The sequence below is a fragment of the Sceloporus undulatus genome, chromosome 4, assembly GCF_019175285.1.
Source record: "Sceloporus undulatus isolate JIND9_A2432 ecotype Alabama chromosome 4, SceUnd_v1.1, whole genome shotgun sequence".
In the NCBI taxonomy this organism is placed as follows: Eukaryota; Metazoa; Chordata; class Lepidosauria; order Squamata; family Phrynosomatidae; genus Sceloporus; species Sceloporus undulatus.
The window spans coordinates 141,264,336-141,279,927 of NC_056525.1; the positions used below are offsets into that span (position 1 = coordinate 141,264,336).

Below are 15,592 nucleotides of genomic sequence, written 5' to 3' on the forward strand. Positions count from 1 at the left end.
TAATTTGACAACATAGCACACAGTCTTAAGTCTGACTTAATGTTACATCTTAAGCTCACATTTTTGGTTGTGTATTGAACCAGAACCTGAAACCATGGCAGGTTTTATGAAATGCTGGATAGGCATATCATTGTCATGTGTTATAATGATGTATATGACACACATAGCAAGGGGGAAGTGCAGGTAGTAAAGTTGTGACACTCCATATTACACTACACTGCACGTAGTTCTAGCTGCAAGGAGGTGTGAATGAATGGTAGTGGGGATTTAGATCTTCTTCTCTCATCACAGCAAAGACCTCTCATTATATACTACCTCCTAGGATAAGGCCGAGATCTGAAGAGATAGCAGATGCAAAATATGAGTGTGCCTGAGATGTCTATGCACAAAAGAGGGCTTTGGGGCTCACTTAGCACAAAACTTCCTTTGTGTGGCCAGTTAGATCAGAAGTAGCAGATTAATCCTTTTGTTTGCTGTATTTGTATCCAAATGTATCCACCCTGTAATGTGTTGGAATGTGCCCTAGCATCTTCTGATTAGCAGTGTATGACAATGTTGAATCAACAAAGACCCCACTTCCCATTTCCCCTCCCTCAGGAGTGGAGAATAAGTAAAAATACAATAGCATATGGTCAATCAACCAGAAACAGAATCAGTCAAAACACATTTGCAAAGACAATACTTCACATATACAACAGCGCATGGTCAGAACTCTAAAACAATCAAACGGAGGATACACTTCTACAATCAAATAAATGCTAGTTCTTAATAGCACTAACAAGAATTTGGCCATAGCTGACAATACTAATGAATTTTTATCTGACTGCCAAAATGTGGTGTAAACCTGAGTTGGTAAAATGATCAGTAAAGGAGCAAACATGATGCCAAGCTCCAGGATCAAAATTACAAAACAAAAAGGCAGACTTCAAATTATTTCCAAAGGCAATTTTGCAAAAAAATTAGAAAAAATATAGACAACTTATTTTTAGGACCCTTTGTACATTCCATATGGAGATCAAAATCAATCTATTATTTTTGTCCCGAAAACTGATAATACCCCAAGAAACAATGAATGTGCACTCATCTCCCTTGCTACTTCTCATCGAGTAACCATGTCCCCAAGCCAGGTGGCTTCCATCCAAACATCTAGCAATACCCCTAATTCTGCTCCTCTTGCCAATCTCAGATATACTTTATGGAATCTCACCTAACAGTGGTAAAAAGAACCGGTAAAGAAGAAGCTAGAATGAGTTACTTGCTTCTACAAACATAAAAGTCCAGATAACAATAGAAAAATACAGAAAAATACACAAGGGGTGTAGCTGCACCACAAAAATAATCCAGTTTGACACCACTTTAACTGTCATGGCTCTATGCTATGGAATTCTGGGATTTGTAGTATGTTGTGGAACCAGAGTGGAGCAATTCCCATCATGTAAGATGAATGCGGTCATACATTCTTTGGTCTTGGTACCCTAACAAAGATGTCTAAGTTTTAAAATAAGTGTAGGTTTGATATGAAAAAAACAAACAAAACACTTGCTTCTTCTTTTGAAATATTAGGGCACATTACCTGAAAGTGGATTAAGTAGCACTACTTATTTACTTGGTTTATTACAAATAATGTACAGGTTGGTTTCCACCCTAGATTATTAGGATTGTGAAATTTCACTAAAAATGGATCAAATTCACTAGCTGACCCAACTATATTGGAATGACTCACACAATGTCACTTTTGTCCATTTCCTCTTTCACCCGAACATACTCTAGATGAGTCTCCTGGTATATCTTGAGTGAACTCTAGTTAACGAAATGAATAGTAATTAGAAACCAACATAACAAATAGCAACTAATATCTCAAGACCCTCAAGATTTGTCAGTTTTATCTTTATTTATTTAATAATAAGTATCCCACTCGTCCATTGATGTTCAGAACACAGTCATAAGATGACAGATTGATACTTTCTGTGAAAATTCATGAAGGAGGTCTAAGTCATGGTAACTCCTTGAATGCCAGCTGTTGATGTAGGAGTTCAAAGCCCAAGGTTCTTGTTTTGTTTTGACCCCACTCTTTTCACTGACAGTTTCATTGAAAAGCCTTGTCTGCTGTATAACGTAATCCTCTAATCGCTGTTGTTGTTGTTACTATTACTTTACAGCCACATATGGGAGGGCGAATTGCTCCTCCTTCTATTCAAGAATGAACCTTCACAATAAGTATCAATTTCTCATTCTCTGGATGGCATGGAGGAGCAATCCACTCACTCTTAGGATTTACCCAAGCCTTCATGTCCTTAGATGAGTATAGCTGTCCTAAATCTACATTACTATCTGCAATGCAGTTCAACCCAAAGGCTGTCTGTGGTGACCTATACATAGAGATTTTAAAGTGTCACCAAAGATGGATGATTCCTTCAATCCTGCACTGCACACATCAACCAAGGATGCTGTTGAAATGTATGCCATACTCATTGCCATCACCTAAAAGGAATGTAGTCATAAATTCTTTGGTCTAGGTACCCTAACAAAGGAAAGGAAAAGACATTCTTTAATTTAGCAGGCAATCATCAACTTTGTTGCTCTATCTTCCAGTGTTTTCAGATGGGACATCTCTGATGTGATTTGTTCTTTTAGTATATGCCTCCACTGCCCTTCTCACATTTAAAGTATGCCACTTGTTCTCGAGAGGGCAGAAATTTGGTAAGCGAACTGTACATTGTAAACCTGCAGTAATAGTGGATCTATTGTTAAGTGGAAAAGTTAGTTCTATTGTAAGAGTCAACATATCTTCCTCAAACCTATGAAAAATTGCATTTATTGAAAGTGCTCCCATTTCTGACACTCATCTTATAGACATTAATGATGCCAAGAAAACCACCTTAAAAGTGCAGTCTTAAATTTACCTCCTTTTTTGGTTCAGATAGAGCCATCATGAGCACATTTAATACTTAATTTAGGTTCCATCATGGAAACTTATGCACAGTTGGAGGTGTTAACAAAACTATCTCTCTTAAAAACCTTTTAAGATATGGCTGACTTGACAACAGTTATCCTTCTGGTTATATTACTGAACCTACCACTTGTCTCTTTAATATATTTGGCCTCAAATTTTTTGTAATTTCATCTTGAAAAAAGAAATTCCATCTTGGCTAATCTGAATGAGTTTTAACTGTACTGTGTGATCTCAACACCAATTTCTAAACACATTCTAAGTCAAGTCATATATTCTCTTATAAAGAGTTCTTTCTGGATGCTAACATCATATGCAGTACCAAAATTCAAAATTCTCCGTTCAATTGACCCGTGGTCAACTACAGCCAATTCAGGTTGAGATGCTGCATTAGAGTCTGATATAATAATTCTGGTCTGTTGGGGAGACACCATGACTTCCTGATGAGCATCTGAATCAGTAATAGAAACAATGGACATCATAGGCAATATGGTGCAATTAGAACTAATTTCCCTCATTCCAACTGTATTGATAGAACTCTGAATTATCAGCAGAGATGGAAGTAAATAAAGGAGATCTGGGGGGACACGGTGCCATCTAGGCATCTTCTTGCACTATCCCTTTGTTTCCATATAAGGGAAAATATCTTGCAGTTCTCTGATGAAATAAATCTACTTGGAAAGGTTCTAAAGCCTTGAACATCTGAATAAACACCTCCTAATTCAAAGCCCATTCTTCAATGCATGTTGCCTGTATGTTCAATGAAACTTTGAAATACACCACTGTTAGTGATTTGCATGTTTCTCTGGAAAAAAATTTGTTGGACTCTTTGACCAATGGGATTGATCAAAATTTCCCTTGGTTGCTGATATATGATGATCTCTGTGAATCTGTATATCCTGTCCCTGTGTCATCCTTGAGCACCTTAACAGCATAAGCCTCACTGCTTTCACTCTTGTGACTCCAATCTTCTTTGACCATTCCCTCTGTAACGAATGATCACTGCAGTGAATTCCCCATCCATAGAGATGTTCATTCATCATCACAACCACTTTCTTTGTGAATGACACTCCTCGATTCAAGCATTTGTGCTGAATCTATCATTTTAGTTTCTGTTTCAGACCTCATGGAAGACATATTCTGTAATGTATTTTCTGATCTACAACTAACTGTTGCATTTTTCTAGTTTGAAACCTTGCTCAAGGAACAAGCTGAATTGTCAGACCAGGAGACTGTTGTAACTCACCCCTTGGATGACTCAGATGAAGAGGAGGCAGATTACCAGGGAACTGCTGCTCCTGGCAGTGGAGCTGTCTCTGAGTCTGAGGAAATGGGGGCAAAGGCAGTGTTGGATCCTGCCACCTAGCAGGTATGACAGAGGCTAAAGATGCCATGCCCCAATCCTTTGTTGAAAGGTGAAAAGAGAAGTGACAAGGGCAATGGCAGTTAAATCTAAAATGCTATTTAATTACTGTATATACTCATGTACAACTCTACAAATTTTACTCAAAAAATTGACCCCTAAAACCTGGGTTGACTTATCCATGCTTCAATGTAAGTACCGTCCTTGAACTCTTATACAGTGGACCCTTGCTTTACGCAAGGATCTGTTCTGGACCCCCCCCCCCCCCCCACGTAAAGCAAAAAACACATAGGCTCAAACCCCATAGACTATAATAGGGTTTGGGCGCAGCGGTACACGTGCGGCATAGGCACATGCACCATTCATTCTATTACCGTGCAGTTTCAGTGTAAGCTGAAAGCCGCGTGTGCCCACGTATGGGCAACGGGTGCAGTGTGCGTGCGTGCGTGCGTTGCGTGCGTGTGTAATATATATATATAGAGATTATATATATAGATATATAATATTTAGATATATATATATATATATATAATCCCCTTCTCTGGGTAGAGTAGTGAAAGGTGAGAGCGTAGTTTGTCCTGGGAGCACCTATAAGAAACACCAACTCCCTGTATTCAGTCCACTGCAGTGCTGCTTCTGACCTTTTTGAATGCCTGGATGGAAAAATGGTGGCAGTGGCAGCTCTTTGGAGCCTTCCCACAAAGGAGCACAGAGAAGAATTTGGCTTTGAAGGGTAGGAATAAGACATCTGTGTATGTTTGTCAACTTTTCTGGGTGAAAATCAGGCAAAGTTATCATATTAAAGTTAAAGGCTATAATCACTGCTATGTATTCATAGGTCATATCAAAATCCATAATGTTGCCCCCTCCCAAATAAAACCTGTCTTCTTTGACTTTGGACTGGTTATGCTTTGATGACTTTGTTTAATCCTTGCCAGCTCTTGTACCTGGATTGCTGGCTTGTTAACGACTCTTGGACTGGCTGATGACCACCCACCTGTTTCTCTCTTCATCTGATTCCAACATCCCATGACTGATTGGACTGGACTACCAGACAGCTCTTACATACCAACTACTACTTCCTTGAATACTTGCTCACATCAAACCTGTTTTTCTTAGTAATTTCCTGACATCTTATTTTCTTTTTGATTTTTCATTCTTTGGAAAAGATAAAGATAACTTGTAACTTTGCTCTTATATGATTAGAGGCATCACTAGCTTTAGGCGACTCTTTTTGACATTTATCAAAAACCTGTATTTCTGTAAAATGTCTGTTTTCCCTCTTCTCCCTGCTTTCAGTAAAATATTGTCTGAATAATCCTTGCATTCCCTTTTGTCTCATATGTACAGTCAGTGGAATTAGCAAATTTTTCCTTTAGTTTGTTCCTTACAACTGTCTACTCTTCTCCCATCACAACTCCTCTTCTGGTTTGTCATAAATTTCCCTTGTAAGTGCTCCCATTGTGCTGGCAATTCTTCGTTATCTTCTTTAATCTAATGTCTCATTAAATTCATTAGTATAATTCATCTATGAATGTATTAAATTTGATAATTCATTATCTGGCCACTTCATTTTTAACAATTCATTCCTCTGAAATCAATTCATTAAAACCATCTGATTAGACCATTTCATTGAATTTGCATCAAGTGAACTCTTCATGTTACTGACTGAAGTACAACTATAGTTTATTCAATTCAGAGAACAGATAGCCTCAAGACGTAGTTCTATTTTACAAAGAGAAATTACCCTTTTCTCTTCCAGTTCTGCTTTCACAGAGCCCAGCTCCTCCTCACACATCTTAAGAGGTGATATTTTCTGGAACATTTCTTCCACTTGGTGATGAAGAGTATTGTTTTCTCTGAAATGGACATTACAGACTAAAATAACAGAAACTGAGACAAAATGTACGTTTAAACACAAGTCGTAACCTCAGTTAAGGGAGCTTTCAGTATATCAGAATGGTCTGCACATTTCTTCATGCAACTGACTATGCAGCACACAGAAAAAACTTGGAATAACAACATAGCATCCCACATTCAAATTCCCTAAAAACTTCTCTAACATCTCATTTGGCTACTTTGCCCTGGAGAGAATACTCAACACACTAGAACCCATAATTATCTATCACTAATTACTATAGTTAATATTTTAAACTGGTAACACCCACACCCAGGGGAGGGAACAAAAACAACAATGCAATGAGTTCTTACCTTTTAGCAGCTTCAAGCTGTGAAATGTGGTTAACGAAATCTCGATATGAAATAATTATTGCTATACTTTACCAAACATTCTATAGAAATAAGAAAAATGCAACTCATATTACTTAGGAATTTAAGAAATCTTTGTACTGGGAAGGTTGCTTGCAAGAACAAATCCACGATGAGGGCAAAAACATGAAACCATGGAGCTGTCGTTCTGCATAACAAGGAGAGTAACTTTTCCCATACCATGAATTATGCAGCTGTGAAATTCTGTGATTTTGCAAAGAACAGTTGGCTATGTGAAGTAGGAGCAGTCTTCTAGTAATAGATTATGTTTTACTACACATTACTAAAGAGGAACAGCCTAACATGGCACCATTTTCAGAAGGAGCCTCCACGGTCATCAAAAAATGGTCAGTTCCACATTTTACTGTGCACTGGCAACTATTCACAGAACTCTCTCTGCTTTTCCTTATGAAATAGTTTGTATTCTGACAATGGATGCATTTTACACCTATTTTGAAGAACCCATATGAGATACATGACATATTCCTCATGCATAAAAGAAACTTGTGACTGTATAAAGCAGTGCACACATGAATTTCTAGACTTTACTACTGCTAACCAATCAAGTTGTTTCTGCACTGTTCTTTGCATGTATTTTAAAGGGTAATCTGATGTACATATATATCAATCTGTCTCCCCAATAATCATATATTTTGCATCTCAGTACAAGCATACTACTATATATATATATTGCACTGTATTCAAAATTCTTGAAATGCATCTTAGTGATCATTACAATAACTGTGTAATGTAAGGCAATAACATTGTTGATGATAAATGGAAAGAAAGATTCTAAGATACTACAGACAATGTCTTCTGGGACTTAATAACTGGTGAATAAAATGGAACATATTTAAACAGATGTAAGAAATCTGCTTATCCACCTTGCTTTGATGTTTTATATAATTTGTCCACGGTTTTATATTTTACTACTATTAGCTTCCATGAGCAAACTGGGTGGAAATGAGACTACAAACCAAATAGATCATATGGTGTCAATCATAACAGATGTACTCTTGATCTTGCATTTCAAATACAGTACATGAAGATACAAGGCTGAACTTCCTGCAAACGTGTATTTTTCCAGCATGAATGTACAAAAGGACCTTCTCTATATAATCACATAGAATATCAACCCTCAAGGCTTCAGAAGGGTGATAGAAGATGGGATTATAGTGCTTCAGCATCCTTTTACAAAAAGAAGCTCCACTGCTACAATGGTCCTTTAGTATTGGACACAAAAGCCATTTACATTGCCAGGGAAATGGGAGTGCCTGTTTTCTGCCAAAGTTGCCTTGGCTGCCACTTCTTATGTATGTGCCACTGTCTGATGCAACTCAGAGGGGTTGTTGGGGATTTTGAATATTGGGTGGCTCTCAAATGATGGGATGAGCATGAGAGTTGCTCAAGGGAGGAGGGAGCACGACACATGGTGGCCCTGATCCCTCCTCCTCCTTCTCCTCCTCCTCCCAAACCTTTTACATGTAAAATTTACACATGCATTGAGCTAAATATTGAATTTACTTAAATAAAACTGATATAATTTGAACAATATTGTTTCCTTATAAAATGTTAAAATATGAATATATATGAATGTGTGAATGAAAATATGCACACTGAATAAGCAAAGTATTTTTACTGATACACTATGGTGAGTGCAAGGGGCAATGTCCAGAAGAAGATGCAAAAGGGGGTCCCAAAGGTAAAAAGTTTGATTTTTTTTTACCATCACAATTTCAGAAGCCACAAAGCTGTTATCTTTTCAACATCTATAATGTGTCTAGTACAGTAACCCAAGTATCTGCTGTATATTATAAACACTTTTTTAAAAAAGCCATATTTAGATTGTTTAAAATAGTGTACAGATTATACACATGACAATTACTTTCCTGTGGAAATATGCAGAAAAGGATATCATTGCACTTTTGTTGATATTCTGTCAGCAAGTGGCTGTAAGAGAGTGAGAGTGAAAGGGATTAGGTGCAAGTCCACACTTCAAAAAGCAAAAACAAAAAATATACATGATGGAACTCTGGCAAAATTAAGGATCTAGAAGAGAAAGTTCAAGTTTTACCCACTGAATGATACTGCATCTCATTCATGCTAAAGATTATTATGTTTTGAAGACTGGCTAATAAGGTCAGTTGTGTTCTCCCTCTTGTTGTTTTGTGCTTTTATATACTTTCTGATTTATGGCAACCCTAAGGGGCTTCTTGGTAAGATTTGTTCAGAGGGGGTTTGTCATACCCTTCCTCTAAGGCTGAGAGAGTGTGACTTGCTCAAGATCACTTCCATGACCAAGTATGGATTCGAACCTCTGTCTCCCAGAGCCCTAGTCCAACACTCATCACTGTACCATGCCGGCCTTCTCAAAAAAACAGGTACTTTGCATACACTAACTATTGTGCCAGTTCTCACACTAGACTTTACTTCATATACAGCTATGTCACAAAAAAGAACATACTGCTGCTACTATATGTAGAGAGATCTTGTAGCACCTTTGAGACTAATTGAAAGAAAGAAGTGGCAGCAAGAGCTTTCGTAAACTTCAGTCTACTTCCTCGGATGCATAAGTAGACTGAAGTCTAAGAAAGCTCATGCTGCCATTTTCTTTATTTCAATTAGTCTCAAAGGTACTACAAGATTTCTTTACATCCTGGTTTTACAGACTAAAACATGGCTGAATCTTTGAATTCTGCTGCTAATATACTCCCTTTTCTTAATATTTGGCTATTCCTTGCTCCTTCTATATACAGAGTTCTATTGGATGGCCAGAACATATGTAGGTCTACACTGAAGAGTTTGCTTGCAGTGCTGGGCTACAGCAGGATGGCTATGGCTCGGTATATACCTGCTTCAATGTCCATAGCAGCTGCGGCATTTTTTCCTCTGTAGCTAAGCTGCAGCTGCCAAACTACACGGCAACATGCAAACGCTGCACGGTGCTTACGTAACAATTGCGGCACCCATGTATACAGGGCACCACCATTGTTATGGCGCCGTGCTGTACTAAGGTTAGGGACTGTGTGGCTGCTGCACGGTCCTAGTACGGTGCCTGACCGGCGCTTTAGCCCCGTGTGTACTGTGCCTAAGTGTGCAGCAGATGCTTCAAATTCCAATATGTCTGAAACGGTTTAAAGCAGCTGAAGTGTTCACAGGAGTGTAACCTTTAATACATGTACATGCCATTAAAATTACTTTTGTGCAACAAAAAGAATGAAGATGTACTTACTCAGTATCAATAATCTTTTGCTTTAAGGCAATTAAGGCAGCTACATATTCATTTAAATTCTGCAGGAAAGAAGGCACAGCAGTGTTAAATTAAAGAAATTCAATTTGAATAACATTTAAATAATGTGAACAGCAAGAGAATGAAAATTGGAAAGCGACACAGACAAGACAAAACAGGTATCAGGAGATTACACTGAAAAAGCTATAAGACTAAACTCAGAAAAGGATTAATAAAAATGGAAAAAAAAAACACCTGTGAATGATTTAGGCTGGAGGAGTACAATTCTGGGCTGCTGAAAATGTATAGTCTGCTGAGGAACAACAGACCATATGGCTCAGGACTATCTAACCTAGTGATGGCTACATCCAAAAACCAGAATCAATAAAGCTCCATGCATCAACCATCAAATCCCCCAAATCCACAAACTGGCCATTTAGAAACATCCTAAGCATACAGATATATGAAGTTCAAAGTTTAATTTAAATGGGTCCGTAACAGCTAACTAGCCTGTGTTGTATAACCAGCACATATACTCTCTCTGTTTCAGTGCTAACTTTGTTCAAGTTTTAAATCAAGTTTGTAAGCAGTTATAAGTCTGCATCACTATTTGAGATTGTTAGCAATTGGCCCAGCTATTCTTTGAACTGTAAAAATAACCAACCCAAATGTGTGTGTGCATGAAACACCAGAGACAAAGCTTTCATATCATCCAGTTACCTAAAACATATTTTTTTCAAAGACCAATGGTGCCACCTTACATGTATAGCTGCTATTCATGAAGTATGAGTCAGCTATCACAAGTTTTGTTATAGATGTTCTTGGGATACAATTCCTATCAGACCTAAATGGTAATGGACAGAATCTATGGGAGTTGCAGTCCCACAACATTTGGATGGGCAAAACTTGCTGATGTCTGACATAATTATCTCATATCTTCTGAACAGCAGTATGATATCCAAAGAAAACTCCTACATTGTCTAGCATGCCTGCCACCTTTTTTTTTTAACCTAAGACATTAATAAAGAATAAGGTGGCCAGATGTGAAGGAGGAGACGGATCTTACACACTGAACTGTGTATTTATATAGATGTGGGGATTCCAACAGGTGTAACTAGTTAAGTAGCACCAGTTTGCTGAGATTCTCAGAGCTATCACTTCCAATGGGCTACCCACAGCATTTTCTGTGGAGGACTGAAGCACTGACATCAACTTTTTGAGGAGAAGCTGGCCAAATAGTATGGCACTAACACTTGAAAGATGTGACCGTTATTAAATAAACCTGAGATGAAAGAAAAGAGTGGACACAGAAGAGGTGTCCTCCCATGAAACCATATTCAGAGGACAACTACACACAACTGCTTTCCTCATAGGTGTTGTTTTCATAGAATCATAGAGTTGGAAGAGACCACAAGGGCCATCCAGTCCTACCCTCTGCCATGCAGGAAATCACAATCAAAGCATGTGTGCCCTAAAGTCATTATTGACTTAAGATAATCCTACAATGAACCTATAACAGGGTGTTTGGGGGCTGTGGGTATGTGACTGGCTCAAGGGCATCCAGTGGTTTCCATGGCTTAATGGGGAATCAAACCCGGGCCTCCAGAGTTGTAGTCCAGTGCTCAAGCCATGCAGCCATGTAGGTAATCCTAAAGCAAATCTTTCACAGGTTTTGCTATGTCTGAGAGTGTGTGACTTGCCCTAGAATAAATCATCCAGTGAGTTTCCATGGCTGAATGGGGAAATCGAACCTGACCTCCAGAGATGTATGTAGTCCAATGCTCAAAACACTGCACCATGTTGGCTCTCTAGGAATCAATAACAATACCTGTGCCAAAACCTCAACGCTCCTCATTAAGTAAAATCTTCTGGGTTGATACGTTCTGCTCAGACAAGCCAAACTACTCTTTCAACTTTAGATAATATGAAAAGAACATTTTATGAAGGGCAGAAAGATGAAAACAACCATTTACACCAACATCTTCCCAAACTGTCATGGATAGCCATGTAAAACTTTGTTGGGAACAATAGCAAAATCTTTCATCTCAGAAACACACAAGTCAAGAGACATTATTAAATGGACATGTTTTTGTATGGGGATGGAAACCTGGTCAGAACATCAGCAAACAATTTGCATGATTGCCTGAAAGAAATATTACATTGTGATGGTAGAGGAAAGACAGAAACAAGTGACTTATCATAAGTTTATCCTTAACAGGAAGGGTGATGTGCCAAATAAAAATGTGAAAACCCAGAAAAAGACTTGTCGATCCCAAGGCCTGAAATGGAAAAACGGGAGGGAAAATTTAAGTACCACTTGTGAAATACTGGCATTTCTCTTTCAGAATGAATTAAAATAACGTTGTTTTTTTGAAAATAATATTGATACACTCTGTTTATGCATCTGTAAACCTCTTTTGTTTTCCAAAGACTTGTTAGTGATAATCAAAATATGATGCAACTTTGATTAAAATGAGCTGATGATATTATGGTTTCTTAAACAAGATTCTTGGGACTTTAGGAAAGAAAGGGACTTTTAAATGATGTAGAATAAAGAGCATTTTCTGAAACAAATGAAACTCAGACATTCATAAGCAAAAGCTATGGATCTTTCAAACACTGATGCGATTACAACAGTAAGCATGAGTTATGTTAGTAGTTGAGGATTTTACTAGTGTTTACTTGCTTAAAGCAGAAATTATAAAATAAATGCACAGGGCTTAGAATAATTAATTTTGTGTGTGTGTGTGTGTGTGTGTTTTAAAATTGACACGTGTTAAAGGAGAAGCAAGCCTCGCTTGGTTCTAGAAATTACAGCCTTACGTTACTATAATCTACTATTGAAAAATTAACATTTATGCTACCCCTTCATTATTATGCTGGCCCTCCTTATCCACGGATGTTTTATCCATAGATTCAAGTATCCACAGATGGGGAAAAAAAATCAAAAACAGTATAATTTCCAAATAGTAAATCTTGATTTTGCCATTTTATATACAGGACACAATTTAACTATACCATTGTACTTAATGGGACTTGATTTTGTTATCCAAGGGGGATCCTGGAAGCAAACCCCAGCAGATAACAAGGGCTCACTGTACATACATACCCTGTGCATATTAAAACTACAGTGCAAGAAAAGCTGGGGAGCCATACATTTCAGATCTACCCATAACTCAACAAAATATTGAGCCCAACCCCACTTTTATTAAGCTTGAACACAAACACATATTTAAGCAACACAAGATGTATAGATCCATTACACCAAAACATATATATGTGCACTTCTAAATACTTGGTGGATGCACACAAGACACCACTGGGAACATAAGTCTATTCCAAAAGAGAGCCAGCATGATGTAATAATGATTATAAAAGTTTTCAAAAACAATTAAATAAGTTAGCTTATTAACTGTTTTAACGTTTACAGTTGTTTAGTTGTTTTTTTAAATGTTGTATTTATACATTTTAATTTGTTGTACTATTTTTAAAGTGCATTGGTTTTTTTAATTTGCTGTTAGACACCTTGAGTCCCTGTGCTGGGAGAAAGGCTGAATATAAGAAATGATGATGATGATGATGATGATGATGATAATGGATTGAGCGTGGGACTAGGGCTCTGGAGGTGGCCTTGGGCAAGTCACACACTCTCAGCCCAAAAACCCATGTTACAGGTCCACATTAGGATTTCCATCAGTCAGTAACAACTCGAGGGAACACAACAACAACAACGTCAGATGTTATTGGGAACGTCAATATATTCCAACAGAAATTAAACCATTATGAACTCCACACTATTCTGCCCTCAGTTCACTTTAAACTGGTATACTGGCATTTCCATACACTTAAATAATTTCATTCGTAGTAGACATGTTGCTTTATTAAACTGGAGGCGCGTCAATATGAAATTTCACAATGTGAGTTGAAGTGATGCTTATTATGGCCGCATTTGCGCTGCACAAACTATATTAAGTTATTATATTATTAATGTTAATAATTATCACAGACTCGTAGAGTTGGAAGAGACCCCAAAAAGGGCCCTGATCCAGTCCAACCCCATTCTGCCATGCAGGAACTCTCAATCAAAGCATCCCTGACAGATGGCCATCCAGCCTCTGTTTAAAGACCTCCAAAGAAGGAGACTCCACTCGGAGGGAGTTTGTTAATATTTAATATTTAATAATTTATAATCTTAATACTTATATTATTATTATATGATTATATTATTATTATTATTAATAACCCAGTTTGAGACCGCTTTAACTTCCCAGGCTCAATGATACGTAACTCTGGGAACTATAGTTTTGCAAGACAGCTAGCCTTCCCTGTCAGAGAGAGCTCTGGTGATGCCACAATAAACTACAGTTCCCAGGATTCCATAGCACTGAGCCAAGGCGGTTAAAGCGGTGCCAACCTGGATTATTTCTGCAGTGCGGATGCAGCCTAAGACACTCAAAGCGTTGTTTCCTGGAAGCTCCGCGCCCGACCACCAAGCAGCGGTCCCCAAACTGCGCCCTTTAAGAGATCGTTGGACTTCATCTCCCAGAAGCCTCAGCCGCGTTGGCCAATAGCCGGGGATTCTGGGAGCTGGAGTCCAAAAGTCCTTAAAGAGCACACCGTTCTGGGACCAGTGTCCTAAGGGAGCCTCATCGGGGGCTCCTTCCCTCCTCTCCTACCTGCTGGAGGGCGCCGCAGTTGGCGCAGGCCGTGGCCGCCGCTTCCCCCGCGGGAGTAGCCGCCGGCGGAGCCTCCCCGGGCATCATGGCCAGGAATAACGGCACGCGAAGAAGCCGAGGAGGAGCGGCCGCTCAATCCCACTCTGGAGCGACGCCGATAGAAAAAGGCCCCCGTGTGCACGACGCGCGGAGAGGAAGGCCCCCGCACCGCCGCCGAAGGGAGGGTGTCTATATCAGTGCCTGTTTGAAAACGCCTCGTCGCCGAGCCCTTCTCGAAGAAGGAGAGCAAGTACTACCCCCCGTTTCTCCTGTCACCAAAAACAAACGGCGCTGCCTCACAAATGGCGGCTCCCCCCAGCCTTATCCCCTCTCTTCCAGCGGCAAAGGCATTGCCATAGACAGCCCTGGTTGCTGCTCTTGTTGTTGGCAAACCTGTGTCAGTCAACTCATGGGAGTATTATTATATCCATAGTAATGGGGAATACGGTGGTTTGGATGATCCTAACTATCGTGCTTAGTTTTATACCTTTGCTCTGTTAAGATCTTACCTAGCCTTCCCAGTCTTAGTCTTCTTCTGATTTCTTGACTGCAGTGTGTACATATTATTATTGTTATCATTATATATATATATATATATATATATATATATATATATATATATTAGCATAATACATATAAAATAGTACATAATAATACAGGAAAGGGTTCAATGAAATAAGGCAGGCAACAAATTAAAAACATCAAATAACAACGCCTAGGAACGCTTCCCTGAATGGGATGTTCTTCAACTCAGTTGTTCCATGTTTGTTATTGTTGTCATTATTATTATGATCAGCAGTAAGCCTGCCTTTGCACTTTCTTCTTTGACCTCCCTTAGTAATTGTTCCAAGTCTGTGATGTTTTCTGCTATTAGTATGGTGTCATTCGCATATCTTAGACTCTTAAACAAACAGGCCAAAAGAAGCAGGTTCTGGATGATTCAGATGATTCATGCCCCTGGAGCATCTGGAAGCCGCTCTGAGGCCACCTAAGGCAGCCTGAAGCCACCAACAAAAGGAGTGATAAAAGTCCGCTCCTTGCCGGTGGCCTGTTCAGCACCGCAGCGG

The 15,592-nt window shown here is 38.9% G+C and overlaps 1 protein-coding gene across 1 annotated transcript in view; it reads right to left on the minus strand.

Moving 5' to 3' along the window:
* ICE1 (interactor of little elongation complex ELL subunit 1) overlaps positions 1–14,634 on the minus strand; it is a 42,627-nt gene extending 27,993 nt beyond the window's left edge. Inside the window, exons 1-6 of the mRNA XM_042462549.1 lie at positions 14,487–14,634; positions 9,814–9,872; positions 8,497–8,531; positions 6,525–6,543; positions 6,061–6,172; positions 1,724–1,800 (exon numbers count right to left, since the gene is read on the minus strand). Of these exons, the coding sequence (XP_042318483.1) occupies positions 1,724–1,800; positions 6,061–6,172; positions 6,525–6,543; positions 8,497–8,531; positions 9,814–9,872; positions 14,487–14,573 (389 nt within the window). The 5' untranslated portion in view covers positions 14,574–14,634. The remainder of the gene's footprint in view (positions 1–1,723; positions 1,801–6,060; positions 6,173–6,524; positions 6,544–8,496; positions 8,532–9,813; positions 9,873–14,486) is intronic.
* Positions 14,635–15,592: the final 958 nt, after the last annotated feature.